At 43.4% G+C, this 22737-nt stretch overlaps 1 protein-coding gene across 6 annotated transcripts in view; it reads left to right on the top strand.

Moving 5' to 3' along the window:
* The window catches only part of LOC117267884 (septin-9-like), a 116127-nt gene extending 94643 nt beyond the window's left edge, over positions 1-21484 (top strand). For 5 of the 6 annotated variants that reach the window (XM_033643947.2, XM_033643950.2, XM_033643948.2 and 2 more), the window contains 9 exons: positions 8421-8630; positions 10377-10505; positions 11045-11126; positions 11444-11581; positions 15283-15400; positions 16208-16303; positions 17208-17304; positions 18259-18310; positions 20004-21484. In XM_033643947.2, coding sequence (XP_033499838.1) covers positions 8421-8630; positions 10377-10505; positions 11045-11126; positions 11444-11581; positions 15283-15400; positions 16208-16303; positions 17208-17304; positions 18259-18310; positions 20004-20145 — 1064 coding nt within the window. In that variant the 3' untranslated portion in view covers positions 20146-21484. Of the gene's footprint in view, positions 1-5063; positions 5204-8420; positions 8631-10376; positions 10506-11044; positions 11127-11443; positions 11582-15282; positions 15401-16207; positions 16304-17207; positions 17305-18258; positions 18311-20003 lie in introns of those variants that run through there. The other variant, XM_078161342.1, reaches the window with a different exon arrangement.
* Positions 21485-22737: the final 1253 nt, after the last annotated feature.

Genomic DNA, 22737 nt, shown 5'->3' on the forward strand with positions numbered 1-22737 from the left:
GACAGCTGAGGCATGGCTCAGTGGTTTCAACCACATCTCTACTAAACATAGACGACACAGTCACAGCGTTTTTCATAGTTCCTCTGTGTTCGACTTTTCTTTGAAAAGGCAACAAACTGGGATGTTTAACTGGTTCCAACTGTATTTACATCCCTGTTTGGAGGCCTGTGTGTAGTTAGCGAGGAATGACCCAAAAGTGGAATAAATCACAAACACCATTCTCCACACTATTGTTTTTTTCTAGTTTCCTCCCGTCCTCCTCCTCCTCCATTCCACACTCCTTCCTCTGTCCTCTTTTTCCTGGCCTTATCTTTTTCTTTTTACCTCCCCTTACTCAATAATCCTTTTCCTTTTTTTGCCTCTGCTCTTTATCTCATCCTCCTGCCTTATTCTACCTCCTCTTGACCACATCTTTCCTTGCTGCTTTGACTTTATGCTTCTTTCCTCCTACTTGCTCTCATTTCTCCTCTTTTCTCCCCTCCAAAATGCTTTGTGGTATAGGAGACTGCTGGCCATATTTACAAAAAGCAAAGTAATCCGATACTGCTGGAAGGAAGAAAAAAATATTCTTTAGTGCCTGTAATTGAAAACAGAAATCACAGCAAGCCCAATGAGTCATTCTCTGCTTTCCAATTTCTAAAATTAATTTTTCTTTCTTACAGACTCAAAGGAAAACACATTATCTATGCCATCCCATAACTGGGCCTGATATTGTACAGGGGAAAAATCTTTTAGAAAGTAGAGCTGGGGGATGATTAACTTGATGATGCATGGTGGAAATTGTGAGGTGATTTATAGCCTCTGAAAACATGGTTTTGAATCTTAAATATTTCTGTGCAGCACAAAAAACTTAGGACTTAACAAGCAGCAATTAAACTGCAGTTCTGAAATAAACACTCTGTGTTAGCTGTTATTTACCAAGGGTGTTTTCACATTAGGTACAATTCATGTTGTGCCACGCCTGAGTTTGGTTGCCCCCCTCCTGGCTTCATATGAGCACAGGAAATCTCTGCTTGTGGCTAGGCTAATTTATAGAGCGTAAAATGCCATAGGCTTGTGCTAATAGCCTTAGCGTGTTATATTTGTTTGTATAAGACAGTTGTTTTGTCACTGAACCTTGTGAGTTGCAATGGAGCCAAATTATGTAACGTTACCTTTGTTAAATGTTGCTGTTGTCCACCACACAAGTATAAATGCTCACAACGCCGTTGGCGACATGCATAGGCTACGGCATAGGGTCTGTCACACAAGTATAAATCCCGCTTTAGTAATGTTGTTCTGTACCTTAGTACACTTGCATCATCATCTACGTGCCATTTTTGTTGTGCTACAGTGTAGAATCAGGTGCCTCAGATTGACACTGCTTACCCGGTAACCATCATCATTCTGCAGGTTGAAGGTTCCAGTGAAGCTGGATCAGGGTCTGTCCGTGGCGGGCTGAGCTGCCTTCTGATATAGAGGCATCAGTATTAAACTGAGACTTTTTCATAAGCGGTTAAAAAATCTTTGTAGTCACTTTAAATAGCAGTTCTCTTCTGTGTTTCGGTACAGTTGGTATTTACATCTGATGTGTACTGTACCTGAGTACACATGAAGCATGCTTGAGACCACCTTTTCAAGTGGACTCCGGTACAGTGTTCACACTAATCAGTGCTAATAAATGCTGTCATTTATTGTGCCAAAACACTGTTCAGCTTTAATCTCACCTGATTAGTCGGACAAAGGGAACAGTTCTTTTGGGGGTTGGTGTGAGATTGTAGGATGCTTACAGTGTGTCGTCCATTGAGATGGGGTTTGATCCAATCTATATGCCTTTGAATCCCTACTGTAGGTAGTATGTTTGGATGGGAAATGAAGACATCTTAGTCAAGTTGTGCTTAAAGTCACTGCTCTGTGACATCCAGTAACCCTGTCCTGACTCATATTTCCTTTTGCTGCGCCTCACTTAGACACTCATCTCAAACACTGCAGGCATTTTAGCACATTTGATAAACAGCTCATATTGTTTTGAAAAACTGGAGCCAGATCAGTTGACCCGAGGCGGAAAGGGGCTCATTTACATAAAGGATCACATGTTTACACCCAAACCAGTTCATGTGAGAACATCTACCAAACATATTCAGATACCTGATGTTCCTACAGTATGTGGTGTGCTCGCATTCTCAGTCCCATTTGACCTGTGTTTTTTCAGTGTCGGGTAGGGTCAGGGTAATGTCTACCAGCTGGTAAGCCACCAGGACCAGACATTTTACATGTGAAGGTCAAATGTCTGTTCACATTTATAGGGTCATGCTCCAACTGGCTGTCTCCTGACACCTGTGTTTATAGGCTAACAACCATTATAGGTCTTCAACACTTTGACGGGATGCTAAATAAGAAGGTATGAATGCCTCTATCTGATAAATGGTCACTTTATCCAGATGTTTTACAACAGGCTACCTCTGAGTCCTTCACAAGTCTGGTTTTATTTGCACTCAAAACAACAGAATTGACACAGTATGCTTCACTTGTGGGGTTTGTAGTTTACTCAAATGGATGAAACAGGACTGAACAGGTTTACTACCTGTAATGAAAGTGATTGATCCCCATTGTTGGGGAGAACTGGGTTTCCCACAGTAATACTCCAGCATGTTGTGTCCCTTTGTGTGTGTTGTGTGTTTGCCAAGTCTTTTACAGTATTTGACTCTACTCTGACTCAAGCAAATGGGCGGGTGCACTCATGAAGGACAGTAAACGATGCTCTGAAGAGTCTGGCTGCTTCTGTCTAGGAAACCAATTCCCTCTGTCTTTTGGTGGCTATAGTAGTTTTCCACCCACACTAGGAGACTGATGTGTGTTTACTATGCGTTAAACAGAACAGACAGCTTGTTAATACAATAGATGTGGGTGGTATTGTTCTCAGTACACGGTTCTCAAACAAGGAAATGAGACACTTATTTTAAGAGACCGTATCAAACACAGGTACAAGTAGTGTGAAGCAGAGTCCTGCATCGGATGTGACCTGCAAAAAAGGTGATCACAGGTGGCATTTTGTCGTAATTTTATGTCAATGTTTGGTTCCGGGTGACACAAAGGTCATGTGACCCTGTGTAATTTAATGTGATGTGTAACATATTAATCCTCTGACTGCTGACTTTGTGTGTTGGCTCTGTGCAGGACTCTGGTGTGTTCACATACAGCATTTAAAATTTAAACTGACCACAGAATAAGGGTAAGGGGTGGAAATCACCAGTTTCATCACGATACGATATTATATGAATTCTTTGGACAACAGTAGGATATTTGCCAATATTACAAAGTCTGTCACGATATAATTTAGATTCTGTGTGATTTAAGGGCCTGCAGGCCAATGGATATGAAACAATATTGTCTGCCCATTTAACACAGTTGGTTACAGAGGAAGCTGTCACCCCGTTCTTTTTTACTTTTGGCCATAAAAGATAAAAACAACACATAAATAATGTAAGTAATTGTAACCCCTTAAGTGCAAGAAAGTTCACTTTAAACTGACTCCACTAACACACATAGAACAGCACCTGGGATAGGTTAACCTTCAGGGCTTTCTTCCAGAAAGACCTTCCTGGAATAAATCTTTTCATTTTAATCCAAACCATCATCTGTTTCCTGAAACTTCAGGTCTATCTGACTTAAAGCCCTGAAAACAAACTTTTCCCAACAGCCATAAAACATGAATTAGCAACATTAACATAAGTATCAAATTCAGCTCAGTAACACCTGTCAAGATTCAGAGACAAAACAGTTGCATTTTGCTAGTAACCCATTATTAGCTTTAGCATGTTTACATTGCATAAGCAGTCTTTTTTCCTCTACTCATAGCTTAACAAATGACATGTAACATTATTATTTTTCTTACTCACCACTGGTTAAAGTCACTGCATCTCCCGACAGAACAGCACTGTTGAATTCAGCCAACCATTGTTAAAACAGAGCAGCTAATGTTGCTGTAGTAGAAGTTAGAGGAGTCAGATGCTAGTCCAGGCGGGTAACTTACATTGTGTTTTATCCCCTAACAGCATTGTTTACACACACCAAGTGCTCTGTCTCTTGACCCATATTTTCTCCGAAACCTAAATATATTTCCTCACTGCTGATTTATTCCCGAGTAAACAACAATATCCTCATCCTCTCTCTCTCGGCTGCTTGCCATCTACCCGTCACTGTCTGGTGGGGACACAGACTTTCAAAATAAAAGCATATCCAAAAGATGATTATATGGATCAAAGTTTTCACTGGGCATCAATGACATTGGCTCGTTGATCATTTAATCAATATATTGATCCAGACTGATTAATCGTTACAACCCTAATAGGGGCCAGAAAAAAAGTGAGCAATGATTATCACAATTTCCTAAAGCCCAGTGTCATGTCTACAACTGTTGATCAGTCCACGAGTTTAAAATCCAAAGATATTCAGTTTATTACCAACAAGAAATACAGCTAATTCTTATTCTCATTAGTCTATTGTTTAAATAAAGAAGAAGGATGAATGTTATTTTATTTTGAAGTCGTGCAGGTGTAGCTGCTGTTGGATGATATTTGAGTTCACACTGACGCTGATGCTTTATCTCAAGTGTCTGTTAACCCCTGTTCGTTTTATGTCTGTTCCCTTTGATGCTTCGCTGGCACCCTGCCTCAGGTGAAGCTCAGTTGTCGCAGCTTTGCCTATCATGGCGTGTTAGCCCCGGGCCAACATCTCTGTTTACAGCACGTTTCAAAGAAGCATCGGCAAAGCAGAGAGAGAGAGATTGTCATGAACCGTGGTAAAAAGAAGCAAAGGTTGTGCGATGTAGAGATAAAGGTAATAAAAGAGGTGACTTCAGGAGAGTTTAGAAAAGGGAGAACACATGAAATGTTCAACATAAAAGCCAGATAGGCAGTGGGAGGGAGGGAGGAGGCGAAGGAGTAATGTCAGAGCTGAGGAGACAGTGGAGTCGAACAGGGGAGACAATAGAAAACTAAGAGATGTAGCGGAGAGGGGAAACTGATGACAGGAGAGATAGGACAGAATCAGTGCGTTGGGAGAGGAAAGGGTGAGGTTGGGAGAGAAAAGATCCGAGCAGAGGTACGGGAATGTGGGAGGTGCGGAGAAGAGGTGGAGGGCAGTAAGTCGCAGTAAGTTGCTGACTGACTGCTGGAACAGGATGGGGAAGTGGTGAAGGAGGCCAGGAGAGCTGCTTCCATAGGTGGGTCTCTATGACACATGCACACACACACACACACACACACAAAGGAGCACATTTAAAAGCAAGGCTCAGTGTTGAATATGAACTAGTGTTGAGTTTCCACAGCCGTGTTATTCTTCTCTGAAGTTCTTCCATTAATCAGTGCAGTGCCAGTTTGGAGTGCGTGGACTTTCTACTTGTCATTCCCTGTTGATTTAATTCCCCGAGTGATGCGAGTGAACCGGCTAGTTGTCTGGACTTCTTCTCCTCGTGGCAGGCCAAGTGTTGTGGAGTAAAACTTGTGCCTGAGCTGGAATCCAATAGCCGTTTAATCCTTGGCAGCCAGTCCGGGCTGACGGTCCATGTGTGTGTGTTCATGTTTAATGTGCATTTGTACATTGATCAAATGGAGGAGAGGCTGAGTGTGTACGGGGTCATGGCGTCCACTGTGTTAAAATGCACAAGCATGTACTCTCCGTTTGTGTGTGTGTGACCCAGGCGAGCTGGGTGAGTGGATCAGGTTTCAGCCTCAGCAGTCTCCCTCTTTTCCACTCTCACATTAGCAGGACAGTAACACTGCACTGTGGAGAGCGAGGGAAAGGGAGGCCTTGTGAGGGGGTAGCAGCTACATGCATTACCATACATGCAGGCACAAACATACACACTGTGAATGCTTCACCTACGCTGACTTAACACATTGTTGAGCAGAGCTTCAGCCACTTTCTGCATGCATATTGGAGACTGTTAGCAGACTGTAGTGAGCATATTAAAAGTTGAATATTTATCTTATAATTGGACACATATCCGAAGGAATTCCGCAGGAGGACATTAAGCTAATCATTATCAAAACAAACTGCAGGGATAACCTCCTGCCAGCTGCTAAGTACTTTAATGCCGCAGAGTGTATTTTCTAATAGTTTTCTGTTGAGTCAAAAGTCTGTGTTGGCGTGAGACCAGCCACCTCCTCTGTTTGAAAGTCAGGAGGTGTTTTTAAAAGGTGTGTGTTTTGTTTGAGTAAGAGGCAGGCTGAAACAACTAACCAGATTTATTAGATACTTCCGCTCCTCCAGCAGGTGCATCCAAAGCACCGATGAGCAGGCAGGGTTTTTAGGTGTATTATGTTTTTCATGCATCAATATATCACTGATAATATTAAGTAATACCCACTTACCTCTACTGTTACCTTGAATTTGTGAGGAAATCTTTGGTTTTCTTGCATGCCTCAATGTTGACCAGAAAATCCAACAAAAGGCAGACATTCGTTATGAATTGAAGTAAATGGGGACCGCACGCAACAACAGCAAGACTATAACTCTCACACAACTTGTGCAGTACAATGCAAGTTTAATTTATCCAGTCGCATGCTCAGTGCTTCTCAAAGAAATGCATTTTCGCTTAAATATTACGACTTAAGTATACACTGTCTCATGCATGGCTGAGTATTGTGCCTGGGCATATGTTTGAACTGTGCTCAAGCAGAGCTCATACGCACGCACAGTAGTCGAAAGTGTGCAGAGCATACGACTGGATGAATGAGACTTGGTTTATAGTGCACAAGTTTTGGGATTATTTGTGAACAGATGTTTTGAAATAGTTTTGCTTGTTCATCATGGTCCCTATTTAGTTCAATTCATGAAGAATGTTCGCTTTTTTGGATACCCTGTTCACCGTGGAGGCAAGTAACTTCTCCATTTCACCACATATTTTTCTGAACTGTCCTTAGAGCTAAAAGAGATTTGTTCATTTGATGCAACTTTTGCCAGCTCTGTGAAGCATTCAGGAAATAGAAATACATTTCCAAGAGTTGGATGAGAAAATCGTTATCATTCTTATATCCGCCCGTTAAATACAAGGCTATAGGCCGGAGCTGGTTGGATTAGCTTAGCGTAAAGACCAGAAATGGAAAGGGACAGCTAGCCAGGCTCTGTCTAAAGGGAACAAAATCTTCCTACCTACTTATTTACACATTATGTCTTATTTGTTTAATCCATACAAAAAGCATCTCTCCAATAACCTCTGGAGTTTCCTCTGGTTGCCTGGCAACTGTTTTGAGCAAGGAAATACCCTGGCACATAACCCTCTGTCAAACTGGGTTTTTTATGGATTAAACAAATGAAGGAGTTTCAGCACGCTTTGCTCCAAGGCATCCGTGTTTCGGCTGTGACCACCCGGCAGAGTGACACATCATCAGTTGTGCACTTCAACATCATCGGGTGTTTCGGCCTTTATCACAAGACACCCTCCACTGAGGCAGGCCCACCACAGGCTGATCAGGCTTGGGTGTGTGTCAGAAGGTTGGCCCCTCCATGGTCACCTAGGGGCCCAGACGGGATCTTTTCTCTTCAGCCATAGCCAGTGACTGCACTCAGCTGTACTGGCAGGTCCTTGACCGCTTTCCTCGGGGCCTGGCCATGAATCCCAATTTCCTTGAGGTGCCTTGTGGTGGATCTAGCGACAAAGCCTCTGCAACCCACCTTGACCGGTTGCACCTCAGCTTTCCAGCCTCTTGTCGCCACTTCAGTTATGAGGTCAGCGTAGCGCAGTTTCTTACGTTCAAACGCCCCCTCCATGGCATCCTCCCAAGGGACAGTTAGTTCTGTGAGGAAAGCACGCTGACATGACATCAACCAGAGGACCAGATCTGGTCTGAAGTTGGTTGCTGCTATCGCAGGTGGAACTATGAGACACTGGCCCAAGTCAGTGTGCATTTCCCAGTCCCTGGCTCCATGTAGCAGGCTTGAATCGGGAGGCAAGAGGCTTGCTACTTGTTTCTCTCCCTCCTGGACGAACAATGCAGACTATTGGAACTTTTGACATGTAGACAGAGCCAGGCCAACTGTTTTCACATTTCCAGTCTTTATGCTAAGCTAAGCTTCTGCTGGCTGTAGCTTTATGTTGAGCAGACAGTATAGATCCTCTCATCTAACTCCCTGTGAATAAGCGTTTTCCCCAAAATGTGTTACTGTAGGTTTTTGTGCATCTTGGCAGTTTAGTACAGTACGCTGTTCCTTGTGTAACTGATGTTTTCATAGGATCATAGTTTCTTGTGGCTCTTCTTGTGGCATGGATGTTTTCCAATACCATTCTCTGCTATGCACCTCTCTCGTCTACTTCCTCATCTTACATTACATTACCAGTTTTTCTTATTCTCAAAATTGCTCATCACATTTTTGTTTTCTGTCCATCCCCAAGTCCTCTAACCTTCTCTCTCTCTCCCCCTTTGTCTCTGTCCTATCAGGGCCAGAGGTGATTCCCAGCTACAGCAGCAGTGCCATGTCTGAGGCGGTGGTGCCTGAAGCTATGGCGTCCCCGGCAGCGGGTGGTCTGTACGGGGAGAAGGCCAGCGGCCCTGCGGTGGACTTCAGTTACGTGGGCATTGATGCCATTCTGGAGCAGATGAGGAGGAAGGCCATGAAGCAAGGTTTTGAGCTCAACATTATGGTTGTGGGTAAGTAGCACATGAGCTGAAGTTTAAGTTCACAGCATGGAAGTTGTACATACTGCACAATGAAATGGTTGGTTTTCAATTTTTCTCTCTCTTATTCTCTGAGCTTTGTCATTAAGTGCAGACTCAAAAGTCAGTTTTACACGTAGTAGCCAACCTATTACCATTACACTTAAATGTGTGTCTTAAAACATCTTCAGTCTGCTGTTATAACACGCGTCCTGTTATTCAGGTATGATGCACATTTCTCTCTAATCACTGACTAAGTGGAGGCCCCAAACTTATTTTAATAAGCAGCCACACACAGTAGGACTTAAAACATGCCTTCTCACTGAGCCCTCATCAGTGTGATCAGACACCTTTAAAGCGAGAGCTAATTACACACACTCACATCTCAACAGTAGACAGGCCACCATAAAACTCACACCACCTCCCTACTGTATCCTGTCTCCTCTGGGTGATGTTGCGGTGGTTGGTCGTGTTTCATCTTCATATAAAAAGTCATGTTTAAGAAGCAGCCTCAGGGTTGAGACTGAATTATGTGAAGTTGTGGAGGAAATGGTAAACAAAACTAAACAAATTTGGTTTCCATGTTCAGGTGGAATTATATACCAGCAGATAGAAATAAGAGAGCAGTGCAGGAGGGAAATACCCTTCTTATTTTGAAGACATTAAATCGATTTTGTTATTAATTTTGTCTCGTCTTCATCAAGAAAAAAGATTGTCACCAGATTTAAATCTGTACTTTCATAGCGTGGGACTTTGGCACTGCATTACTGTTGTGATAGTTGGTGAGAGAATGTTGGACCAAGACACTTTGGGGAATACAGCTGTTCAAGAAAGTATGTAAGCTGTTGCATCAATGCTGCCAAAGTTTAATAGTTGATCAAATCTGAATTTTGCATGTCAAAATCTACAGCTGTTTGCTTCCGTACTGATTCTGCAGATCCATGTTTGCATGTAAAGCGTGCTGCCGACTGCCTGAACATACGACTTTGTTTGAGAGTGCGTCTTCATAAATCAGTGAAGGTCTCGATGTTGACTTAACCTGAGGTTGAACTTTGGATGGTCGCTGCCCAGTGGGGCCCTCCAAACTCCTCTTCATTAACCAGTGGTGATGTTAGCATGATGCACAGGGGTCACAGAGGGTCTTGTCCGCACAAACAGACGGCTGATGATGACTCACAGATAGGGAGTCTCTCTGGTTCATCACCCCTAGTGCGTCTTATCCAGATGGAGAGCAATTTATCAGCTGACTGCGATGTGAACTCGAAGACTCACTGCATTATCATGCCCTTGCAAGGAAACAGCAACCCAGAATTAGAAACCGAAGGTAGCATTTAAGATCGTATAGCTTCAGTGTTCAGAGGATTCTTGAGCGCTGGTTGCTGAGTGCACATTAATTCAAGCCTTCTGGTTGTTTTAGAAAAAAAAACTGGTTTACCTTGGATCCAGTCTGTCTTATTGATGGTGTGTTTGGGTTGCAGTCATGTGTACTGACGGCTTTGCTGGCGGTGTTTGTGCAGACAGACACCTGCAGCTTGTCACTGCTTCAGCCCAATAAACCCACAGCGCGGAGTCGTCCAAACTGTCATGGAAATAACGGACCTTGTTTGGGTTTATAATGGCACCTATGTAACAGTGCGTAGGCTGTTCGGTACCTATAGCAAAAGCCGTCACTGTAGGGGGGAAAAAAATGTCATCTTGAAATGCGTGTTTGTTTCTCTCTGACTGTATTTTCGCTCACAGGGCAGAGTGGCCTGGGAAAGTCGACTCTGATGAACACGCTGTTCAAGTCTAAAGTCAGCCGTAAGTCAGTGCTGGCTACAGCCCAGGAGAAGATCCCCAAAACGATTGAAATAAAGTCCATCAGTCATGGTATGTCTCTCTTGAAGCCCTCGACTCTTCTCTGTGTCCCTTCTTTTTGGCTGTTTTTTGTCCATCTGTATTTGTAGGTCTGTTGGCCAAAATACGCCCATCTCATACTCTGCTATTTTGTAGATTTTGTCTGCTCTTCTCTTTCCTTCTGTAATACACATCTCTTTTCAGCCATGACAAAGTCTTATATACTGCTTGTCTAGTCACTCCAATCATTTACAGTTAACCTCCTCCTCCATTTACCTCTCTACTTTTCTTTAATTCTAAATACTGTAATCACGACTGTAACAATCTTTTGAATATATCATATTTATAGCCTCTTAAAACCGGCCCATTTTCAACTTGGCAGCTGTTTTGAAAATGTTCTCAAATTTATGAGCAATAGTTTTCTCAAATCTGTTTCTGGATAGATTGCAGGCAAGAAACAAGTGAACTGTGCTACATTTTATAAATCTACAACTCCTGGTTCAGTAGCAGTTTATAAAGTGTACAGATATGTTTGACATAATAATACAGAGTGTGTGTTTCTCTGTGTACAGACATCGAGGAGAAGGGAGTGAGAATGAAGCTGACAGTCATTGACACGCCAGGATTCGGAGACCAGATCAACAATGAGAACTGGTATGTTACAATTTTGCCATCACTGTGTTGGCTATATAAACAGTGAAACATCTGAATCGCATCTAACCAGATGTCTCTGCCTTTCTCCTTACTTTTCCTGTTGTCTTACTTTTCCTGTTCTCTGTCACTCTTCATTCTTATCTTCCTCCTCTCACTCTCCGCTCCCCCCCGCTTCCCACATCCTCCTTTTACCCATCTACCCCTTCTCTTCTTTATCTCCCTCTGTCTTGCTTCCTCCTTCCTTCACTTATCTGTCCAACTCTTTCCTCTCCACTCCTCCCTCATCGTACTGTCAATCCATCCCTGCTGTGGTCTAGCTGGCAGCCCATCATGAAGTTCATTAACGACCAGTACGAGGCGTACCTGCAGGAGGAGATAAACATCAACAGGAAGAAAAGGATTCCAGACTCCAGAGTCCACTGTTGCATATACTTCATCCCCCCGACCGGACACTGGTAAGGACACATTCAAGCTTGGTTAAATATAGCCGCCTGAATACAAGTGCACTCAAGTTGAACACACACAAATAAGAAAGCCTGAGTATTGATTCTCCCTTCTTCTTTTTTATCATCACCCAACACAACAACAGTAAAATGATATTAGTGCTGCCGTCAGTTGCCCTTAGAAGAGAGAGCAAACGATGTGTTCAACACTTAAGGAAAAGTTCAACATTTTGGCAAAGACATTTGATCGCTTATTTGTCAAGAGCTAGATGAAAAGATTGAAACTACTCACATGTATCATAAGCAAATTTGTGCCTAGGAAACCAAAGGCATGACCCGCCCTACTCTGCCTTACTCTGTGTCTGATTGGCTTACCCTGATATTCTTCTCGTAACCCTAATCAGTCTCTCCTCTTGCCTAAACCCAACCAACCCAACCACTAGCCCTTTTTAGATAGGAATTGTGCAAATTTGCAGGAAAGCCCAATCAGTCTTTTTTCAGCATTGGCAGTATAAAAACAAAATCGGGGAGTGCAGCAAAATGCCGACTACCTACTTTTGTTTATACAGAATGCGCCTTTTTTGGGGCAATGGGGGGCGTGAGCAAGTAACAAAACGTGTAGCTCAGCATGTGACGTAAACAGTGACGTGGGAGGGAAGCCGCGGCTGGTCAGTCCTTCGGCGATTCTCTCATAAGTCGGCCCGTTCTTCACTGTCCCCGTCATCTGATGGTGAATGGCCTCTTCGTTTGCGAGGGCAAGGAGGGCTTGCAATTCCTTGTCTCCCCAGTTGCTCATCTTTACGTCTGTCAGGTTTGCGTTTCCCTCTTGCTACTAGCTGCTCGCTAATTCCTGCTCTCAGCTGTTTCCTGTTTATCCACCACCAGTGGCTCGCACGTGCAGCGTCATCAACAGCTCCTCCCACAAGTCATCAACAGCCCATCCCGTTGTGGAAGGCCGCTCTGTCTTTTTAAACTAAAAGGGTTCTGCCAATATGACTACCCTATGAGGCTGAAAATTGGGCACCTTGGATCAACTCGCCAATCCGGCTCTGTGTGTCTAAACGCTCGCAGCTTGCCAGCAAAACGGCCCAACATTCCCTGAAAATCTGGCAGTGTAAAAGGGGCTAATGAGTACTAGCCAATCAGAGGAAGAGTAGGGTGGCTCATACCTTCGCTATCCTAGGAAATGCGAATTTACTAGCGCCAGCGTGATCTTTTGTATCTCAGTTACCCACCATGTGTTACATTGAATACGCAGTGGACGAAGAATCCAAAAACGTAGAAAGCTCTTGATAAATTGGAGATAAAAGGGGGCATGCAGTATAATCCCAAGTCTCATTTATCCAGTTGTATGCTCACTACTTCACAAACACATGCAAGTAGCATGCCCTGAGTAGGCACATGCATATGAGCTCTGCTGTTAGACTGTTTTTACTGACATGTTTTTAATTGTAATGTTTTAGCAAAAAAGCTATTGTGTTTGGGAAGTACTGAGCATATGACTGGATAAATAAGACTTAGATTGTACGACATGAGTGCTGTGAGAGTTTGTAAACAGGTGCTCATAGTATAGATGTAGTTTTGCTTTTGGTTAACACGGCCCCCTTTTACTACAGTTCATCAAGAAGTTTTGCTGTCTTTGGATTCTTTGTTCACCGTGGAGGCATGCGAGAAAAGAAAATTACGAATTTAACGTAGCTGTTGAAGCCACAGTAACATTCTCTGTAATTAATAATGATGGTGACTTCATGTAAAGAGATGTAGTTTCGTTTTTTGTACACGGGGTGGTGCAGTAGAACAGGAAAACACAGGTAATGTAGGTAAGGTGCAGGGGATGAGCAGGAGGTGTGTGACGGGTCAGGCAAACAGTTTTTTGACCATGTTAAGTGTGGCAGCATGAAGAGTTTATAGCATGTTGAAACTGAAATTGATGAATGGAAATTTACCTTTGACGGACACTGAATTGTTGAATGGACACTTATATGTGACGGACTCTGAAACTGTTCAGTTGAAACTTACCTGAGATGAATTATGGACATACAATGTTTCACCTGTGTGAAGGTGAGCACGTTTTAAAACAAATGGGTCACCACACTCAAAGAAACCTGTCGAATTGGACATTGGTTTATTGTTGTTGCCCAGGAACAGGCGTCCAAACCAGTTCTCCCCATTCACACCTCAGAGGCCTTAAATGTAAAGTGTTTTATTTAAAGACTCTAAAGTAACACATGGTGAGATATTGATATACAAATGACAATTCTGCGGGTGAAGTATTCCTTTAAAGGTGCCCTGTGGAGTATACAAACAAAAGTTTAATTGAGCTCTACTCACCAGAAGTCTAACTAAAGTGTTGAATGCATTTCCATTGTCATAAACCATTGCTACTGCTAGGATGAGTACTTAGGTGACAATAGAATGACAATAACTGACACTTTAACAGCTACCATTGTTACAGGCAGTAACCGTGTGTTAAACATGTGATAAGATATGACATATAGATAGATACAGATTTCCTTTGTTAGTTCTCCAGCTATTCAGCGTAAAGCAATGTGAAACATCTCTCTGCTTTCTTACCCCGCATATCGAACACACACACGCCCACACACATTTCCGCTCAGCACGATGCAGCATATCCCAGAACACCAGTTCATCACACACACATACACATACTGGAAAGATGGGCCGCCTTCGCCAGGCCCTGAAGCAGCACAATGTCCCAAGTTTCTTTCCCTGGATCTCTTACAGACACACACATCTGGCTCTGATCGAACTGCATAAACTGCCGTCCCTCTCCGCACTGTGTTGGTTCAGCCCTTCACTGTTCAGAGCTCAGGGGGTTGGCGTATACTGGGAGAAAAAATCAGGGGCAGAGTGCACACAGTCTCGTGTGTCCATCAAGTGATAGATTCACTGCGCATTTTATAGCTTTTGCATTTGTGTAACTCTAGTTGAGTGGAGCGGCCAGGCTTGGGAAAATGTTGAAAGCAGCTGTGGATTGTCAGCCTCGTTTACACACACACACACACACACACACACACACACACACACACAGTTGACCCTGAAGCACCATTCAAGTGCTGCACATCTATTAATTTGTGTGTCATGGCCTGTCTTTACTCAGGCAGGGGGAGGCTGGTGTGAAATGGCCCCCTGTGTGTGTGTGTGTGTGTGTGTGTGTGTGTGTGTGTGTGTGTGCGTGTGTGTGTGTGTGTGCGTGTGCGCCCCATCTAGCAACGTTTCATGTTGATCCAACAGCGCAGATGTCACATGGGCTGGCCAGCAGCTGCTCAAGGATTGCCTTAAAAAGTCTAATGGGAGAGAGGAAGGAAGGACAAGAGAGACAGAGAGTCTGCGTGGGTGTCTGGGCGCATGCAATCAATTTTGCACTTTTGTCTTTTTGAGCGTACTCTTGCATGAGTGCACAAGGCTCCTTGCTGAGGATGGCCAGTCTTTGGTGAAGTGCTGTTAGCCAGGCCAGGATCCATGACCATAAACACATGCAGGACAGGCCTCAAACCAACAACAAGTCCTTTCAATCTCATCAAGTAGCTGTTCACACATCATGGGTGCAACAGCTTGAACTGTAAATACTGTATGTTACAGTAGGTCCTTCCATCTGGGAGAATTGTAAGGAACATCTGCCCCCTGGTGGAGAAGTTCTGTGTTACAAATCGTCTCATGTTGTTTTCCTGTGTCGTCTCTTTCTCTCTCAGTCTGCGGCCTCTTGATGTAGAATTCATGAGACGTCTCAGTAAGGTGGTCAACATTGTCCCAGTCATAGCCAAGGCAGACACACTCACCCTGGAGGAGAGGGACTTCTTCAAAAAGAAGGTAACATTTGTCTGGTGCTGTTGTTTTTTAATGGATCTCTGTTTTTTTCTGCGTAAAACTTCTCCTCTTTCTCCCGTTAAATAAACATCTATAATCTAGAAGCATCCTCTTTTTGTCTCTCTCTTCATGCTTGCATTTTTCCATGATTGTGGAGCAGTAACCAGAGATAGGATAAGTTCCTGTGGTTTTCTTTGGTGGTTCATTCTTGAGCTCTCTCCTCTCTCTCTCTCTCTCTCTCTCTCTCTCTCTCTCTGGACAGTCACAAAACATGGCTACCTTCCAGCAAGAGCACAACAGCATCTCTCTCTGTCTTCACCCTTTACTTTCTCCACTTCCTCTACACGGTTAATAAGGCTGCAGTCGTTCATTTGAATGTTTTTACTGGCTGTCTTTAAGGATCTCAGGACTTTCCCTCCTCTCATTAGCAAAGAGGAGTCTAAACTTCCCCTTGGTTTATGTGTGCGTGCACGTGTGTGTGTGTGTTTGTGTGCATGGCAGACGTGTTGTGTGCACAGGTTTATGCAAAGGCATCCATCTTGTGAGGTTTTGTTGTGTTTGTATACAGAAAGCGATTAACGACTAAGCCCAAACTTTTGGGGTAGATTAGAAGGCAGATTAGTGTTAATACCACCTTAATCTGTACACCGGGCAGATTCAGATACATTTGTTTGATGTCTCTCAAAACTGCATCAAGCACGTGTGTCTCATTACTCCCGCAATTAAAGGCCTTGGTTTGTATCCTTTGAAAACTGCAGTGGGTTAAAACTTTGTTGTGTTTCTCTCTGTGTTTGAACATGCTCTCACCAGATCAGGGAAGAGCTGCGAGCCAACGGGATTGACGTGTACCCTCAGAAGGAGTTTGACGAGGATGCTGAGGACAGAATGATCAATGAGAAGATCAGGGTGAGGGCATCACTTAAAAGCAATTACAGACGTACAGCCAACATTAAAACCACTGACAGGTGAAGTGGATAACTTCGATCATATGGTCACAATGCAGTGTTCTGTGGAGGAACATTTTGTCTTAGCATTTATGTGGAAGCCACCCGACCCACCTAAAGAACGTTGCAGACCAAGTACACCCCCTCATGGCAACACCACTCTCCAATCCACCACTTTACAAAGCAAAAACTACTCAAGGTGTCAAGCTTGCTTCCGAATTCCCCAGATCCCAATCTGATCAAGAGCCCAGTCACATACCCCACCCACAACAGAAAGGATCTGCTGCCAACGCACCAGTGCCAGACACCACAGGACACCTTCACAGCTCCTATGTCCATGCCTCGAGAGGTCAGAGCCACAGCCAATCCACAGAGACCCCACCATGGATTGGACTTGGTTCTGGAGTACCGCACATCCCGCGGATGCTCAATCAGATTGGGTTCTGGGGAATTTAGAGGCCAGGTTGTCGCCTTGAGCTCTGGTCACATTCCTCAAACCATCCCTGAGCAGTTCTTGTGGTGTGGTATGGTGCAGTGTCTTGCTTGGGGGACCACTGCCATCAGGGAGTGCTGTTGCCATGTGTTTGGGTAGGTGGTGTCTACATGAATGCCAGGACCCAAGGTTTCCTGGCAGAACATTGCATTGAAACAAGATAATCGATATTATTCACCTCACCTGTCAGTGAATTTAATGTTGAGGCAGATCAGTGTATGTGGCAAAGACTTGTGAATCTATCATCCTTATTTATGCTCTGACATGCTTTTACACAGAGCAGCGTCACCCTGAATCCATTCAGTCGTTGTTAATGTACTTAAGTTGAGTAATTTCTGACTCCATTTTCTGTTGACCTTTGACCTGTGAGCAGGAGATGATCCCATTTGCTGTGGTGGGCAGCGACCAGGAGTACCAAGTCAATGGCAGGAGGCTGCTGGGGAGGAAGACCAAGTGGGGAACCATTGAAGGTACAACGATCTCCTCCCATTTCACTCCCTGCTTCCTCCTGTATTGTTCTTCTATTTAAATTTGTTGTGGGAGACAGTGTCAGGACAGAATCTAACCAACTAACCCGGAAGTGGTTTTGTTGAGAAGACAAAAGGGAGATGGGTAGAGACCTCAGTGAGTCAGTCAGTCAATAAAACAATGCTCCATTCAGTCTTCAGACTGGTGTCGTGTGCCATGCAGCTGTCTCAGCAGACACAGTCTGTCTGAAGAGGCCTGATTTGTTTGCTTGGCGTCCACACCCCACACATCCAGCTTTGTATCACAAAGGATTCACTGTGGATGCTCACATAGGGAATAGGAAAACGTTGACACGGCACATTTTTAAGGGTGCAGTTTTTCAAATTTATTAAATCTAGTGGAAAAATCCTTGAACCTAGTGGATTAATAGTTGTGTTTAGTTAATTTGTTTTTGTTTTATTTTGAATTTAAGAGTATCATTTAGCCTGTAGTGTGTCAGTACAGTGATGTGTTTTGTTAACATCCATTCATACTGCAGGATTCATCTTTCAATATTTAATTATGTTACCCACTCCAGACAGGAGACACCGCCCCTCTATCAAGTGTCTCATTAGGTTTCATTTCCTGCAGTGTGTGCTGTGCAGACACACACACACACACACACACACACACTCACACTCACACAGGGAATTCTGAGCATTTAGTCTTATCTCTCTTCAGGACAACTCTAAGAAGATAAGGACAGCAATAGAGATCTCTGCTGGTCGAGGGGCATTTGAGTGTTGAACAACACACAGTATCTCTGTATCACACTGAGATCACTGACTCCCTCTAGTGGACTGTTTAGGAAACCTAACAGCAACACAGCAGAGCTCACAGCTGTCATAATGTCTGTCTTTTGTTTTAGTTCACTTTTAATGATTTCTGATAACACATAACTTCTGTCTCTCCTGCAGTTGAGAACATTGCCCACTGTGAGTTTGCTTATTTACGGGATCTCCTCATCAGGTAAGAGAATTTCACCTCTTTATCACAGCCTTGTGTCAGTGTGTGTTTTGTGACAAATATGTTCTGTTTTGAACAATGGTTTGCATTTGAAATGTTTTTTTCTACAAACAATACATTCAGTAATCTAGTTAAAAATACATCTATAAATCCAGCCACATTAAACTATCAAGAATCCAGAGGTTTTAACTTTCCATCTTACACTCCTGTAAGTCGCTTACTGGATCACGATTGGTTTCCAGAGTAGTTGTGGTTATCTTAAAGTTGGAGCGTGGGACTTTTACATGTAATTAAAATCTGTTACATTCAAGTCGTTGCCAAACAGGTTCGCACATGCTGATTAAGCCTATCTCTGACAGGGAAAGCTGTTTGTATTTCTCAGTTTACTGGAGTTTTGGTGTTAAAACACAAGGAGAGTAAAACAAATAACATGTCATAAAATGTTACCAAAGTAAAAGATAAGGAAGGCTAAAACTAAAATCAAGATAATAAATAGGAAATAAAATCAATAATATAGACAGACAGCTCAGATTGTCAGGATATGCTTTCTGATAGAAGTACGTTTTTAGGAGAGACCAGTGACTCAGGCAGCCTTATATGCTCGGGCAGGTTGTTCCAGAGCCTCGGGGCCCTGATTGCAAAACCTCTGTCCTCTGCTTCATTCAGTATCCATTATGTAAATAGAAGCAGGCGTGTAGCATACGTCGTATTTTCCAAAGTTTTGATGGCATCTCAGCACGCTGAACTGCCAGGTGTGTCAAATACACTGCACTGGGCTATGGGTTGTGACTGCAGCTGTGGTGGGCCAGTCACATGTCGCATTAGATCTAACGGTAACTGTGATTGGCTGCAAGCAAAACCTTACAAATAGTTACTTTTTTCTACATCTGGGTACAAAGGGGATCAAAGTCAGGTATCAAATGACCGGAGAAGTTTTAAAACTACTTGATACTGGGCTATTTCAGTCGGTACCTGAATGGTATCGAGTACTGGCACCCAGCCGTAGATACTATATATGTTGACAGTTTTAAATAAAGAATATTTTTTAAAAAGAAGAGGGAAGAGACCATGGCACAAGCAATGGAGGAAAACCCAATGACACATCCCACGACAAGTTTCTGTAGTGTTTGCTCCAGATTAAAAACAAACTGCGCATTCAGAGGATTAAAGTAAAAAAGAGAGCACTCCTGGAGGTGGGCAGATGGAGCAGGTTCACCTGCAGGCATACGTCACAAGCTATCGACATAGGTATGAATGACTTTTGAATCTGTTCAATCTGCACAGATTTAGAAGTTAATTCATACCTATGTCTATAAAGCTTTTAAATAATGTAAGATAATTTGCTGATTTGCATTTTTGTAGAGGCCTTTTCAGCGTTTGATATTATTACTCTATTTATCTTTTTGTGTTTTTCTGTTATTGTTATTGTAATTTCTCACTTTGTGGGACAATAAAGTCACTGCCAGAGGGAGGGGACAAAAGTTCCGCAATCCAGCTTTAAAACTAAATTTAAGACTTAAGGAACAACAGGATTTTGTGACATCACAGAGCAATGTTTCCCTGTCTGCAGATAAATGTGAAAAAATATAATAGTGCACAGTGAAGGTCAGACACCATCAGCAGAACACATTGTTTAGTGTAAAGTCTATCTCTTCTGCTGCTCTCTAATGGGTGTGTATGTATGTGTTTCTTCCAGGACCCATATGCAGAACATAAAGGACATCACCAGCAGCATCCACTATGAAATGTATCGCGTCAGGCGCCTCAATGAGAATAACACGGGAGTGGCTCACGCCAACGGTATCCCAGAACACCATCTTGCCGCCCACGAGATGTAGACGCCACCTGCCCCGCTGCAGTTGACCTCAACTGGGTGTATTTCATTTGCTTTTAAGACTTTTGACCTTCATCGACAGTCTTCCCACCACTCCAGCCCTCCACTCCATCCAGCTTCCATCTCACAGGTGGGAAAGAAACTCAAAGCCTGCCAGAGGGACTTTATTCTCAATGACTTTCGGGGGCTGAACAGACTGTTCATGTCAGTTTATCGCCTCATTAACAAACACTATCCTCTCACTATCGCTGACAAAGAGAGTGAAGAGAAGTTTGATTCTTCGTAACGTGCCGCAGCTCGATTTTACCTGCTTCCAGATCTTACAGTTAACCTCTGTGGTGCCAAACATTTAGGCATCTGCCAAACACAACGGACTGACGCTCAGTATCCTCCAGTGTCAGAACTGCCTTAACCAGTAACCTGTTAATCTTGTCCATTTTTACTTTTAAGTTTGTTTCTTAGCTTTTAAGAGTTCATGCCGTAACAGCAGCACAGTTCCCCGTCTTCATGCACACAGCTGTATCAACATATGTGGGAAGTGATGATGTTCATTATTGCACTTGATCACTACATAGTCTGTCAGTACAGCATGTTGGAAGGGGGCCAGTCAGCACTTTGCCAACATGTGATGCACACACAGTCAGTCTGTGTGACGCAGCGTCAGTCAGCTCTCTCCCCGTGGTTAAACAAACAGCACATCATATGTTCGCATCTTTTTGTCACAGGCTGCGTTTTGCTTTGTTTGTCAAATGTTCATGTCATGTTAAATACGGACGTCAGCTCCTCGGCGCCATTTTTAAATTCCCAGTAATAAATGTCATTGTTTATTAATAGAAATACCTTAAGAGTGATTTAAGATGAGTATTTATGCACGATATAAAATGTGAAAGTTTGTCATCAGTTGTGGTCCACTTAATCAGATTATTCACACACACGTACACACACAAGTGCACACACGCTCACACACACACACGTACATTTCCTGCTTTTGGGCCCATCGCAGTGCCTTATTTATTGGAGAATGTTTGCCAGCATTTTGGCTGAAACTGGAAAGAGAGCAGGTTTGTTGGTGCCAAGTTGACGACATTTAGACATTTTAGCCGGGAAAAAAATCCAATCCTCCCCTGACGAGCCCAGTTTTTTGTTTTTTTTCCCCTATTTTTCATAATATACCAAGGATCTTTATCTGTTTGAACCATATATAATTCCCTACGCTGTCACCGTCATGCTCTGTCCTGTATATTCCTCTGTGTTCTGATACATTTTTTGTACTTGTATTATTGATAACAACAAATTTTCCTTTTTGTTATTTTAAAGAAATAAAGAACTTGTAAATATATAATTTTTTGATTACTTTTTTTTATCCTTGCTGCAAAATTTTCCTTTTTAAATCTACTGTATGCACTGTTTCAACACAGAGCCAGCCTGCAGAGGAGCCAAAGATGAGCCACCAGACTGCGTAAATTCATCGGCTCACATCCTCTGACTGCAGCAGACCACACTTAGGATAATTTTCTACTACACTGGATCCTCATAGCATTTAATCACAGGTGTAATTCACATTCTGGAGCATTTTAATTGCCATGTCATTAAGCTTTTCCTTGATTAGCCTCTGAAATCAATATGGCCGCCTGCTAGGTCAGTGCATGGCTGATTAGCACTAATTGCTTGATGCATAAGTGCGTGTTTTCTTCCTTAGTAAGAGAGATGGGAGAAGACGAGTCCTGAGCTCCAGTCAAGGCCTCAGATCAGTGTGGGGGTGTGCAGACGTCAGCGTCCTGAGGTACTGGAACAGAATGAAGACAAAGCTGACAAACTGATGTCAAAGAAAAATGGCTACAACTGCAGAGAGTTCATTTTAAAGGGACAGTTCACCCCCAAATAAGAAAAATATACATTTCCTCTTACCTGTCGTGCTATTTATTAATCTAGATTGTTTTAGTGTGAGCTTCTTAGCGTTGGAGATATCAGCTGTAGAGATGTCTGCCTTCTCTTGAATATATAATGGAACTAGATGGCACTCAGCTTGTGGTGCTCAAAGTACCCCAAAAAATACATTTGAAAAATTCAACAGCAATGTCTCTTTACAGAAATCATGACCTGGTTACTCAAGATAATCCACAGACCTTGTTGTGAGCAGTTTCATGGAGGAACTATTTTCTTTCTACCGCCAACTGTATCACTGCACATCTTCTCCTGGATGAGAGGCTCGTGCTCTTGACATGCGAGATGAGCTGTAACGGTAGCTAGCTCAGTGGTGCTAGGTCCATCCATTTATCCATCCATTTTCACCCACCTATCCAGGGCTGGGTCACAGGGGCAGCAGGCCAAGCAAAGCACCCCAGACATCCCTCTCCCCAGCAACGCTTTCTAGCTCCTCCTGGGGGACCCCATGGCGTTCCCAGGCCAGACGAGATGTGTAATCCTTCCAGCGTGTTCTGGGTCTGCCCCGAGGCCTCCTACCAGTGGGACGTGCCTGGAATACCTCTAACGGGAGGCGCCCAGGAGGCATCCTGATCAGATGCCTGAACCACCTCAACTGACCCCTTTGGACATGAAGGAGCAGCAGCTCTACTCTGAGCTCCCTCTGGATGTC

The sequence above is a fragment of the Epinephelus lanceolatus genome, chromosome 18, assembly GCF_041903045.1.
Source record: "Epinephelus lanceolatus isolate andai-2023 chromosome 18, ASM4190304v1, whole genome shotgun sequence".
Lineage (NCBI taxonomy): Eukaryota > Metazoa > Chordata > Actinopteri > Perciformes > Serranidae > Epinephelus > Epinephelus lanceolatus.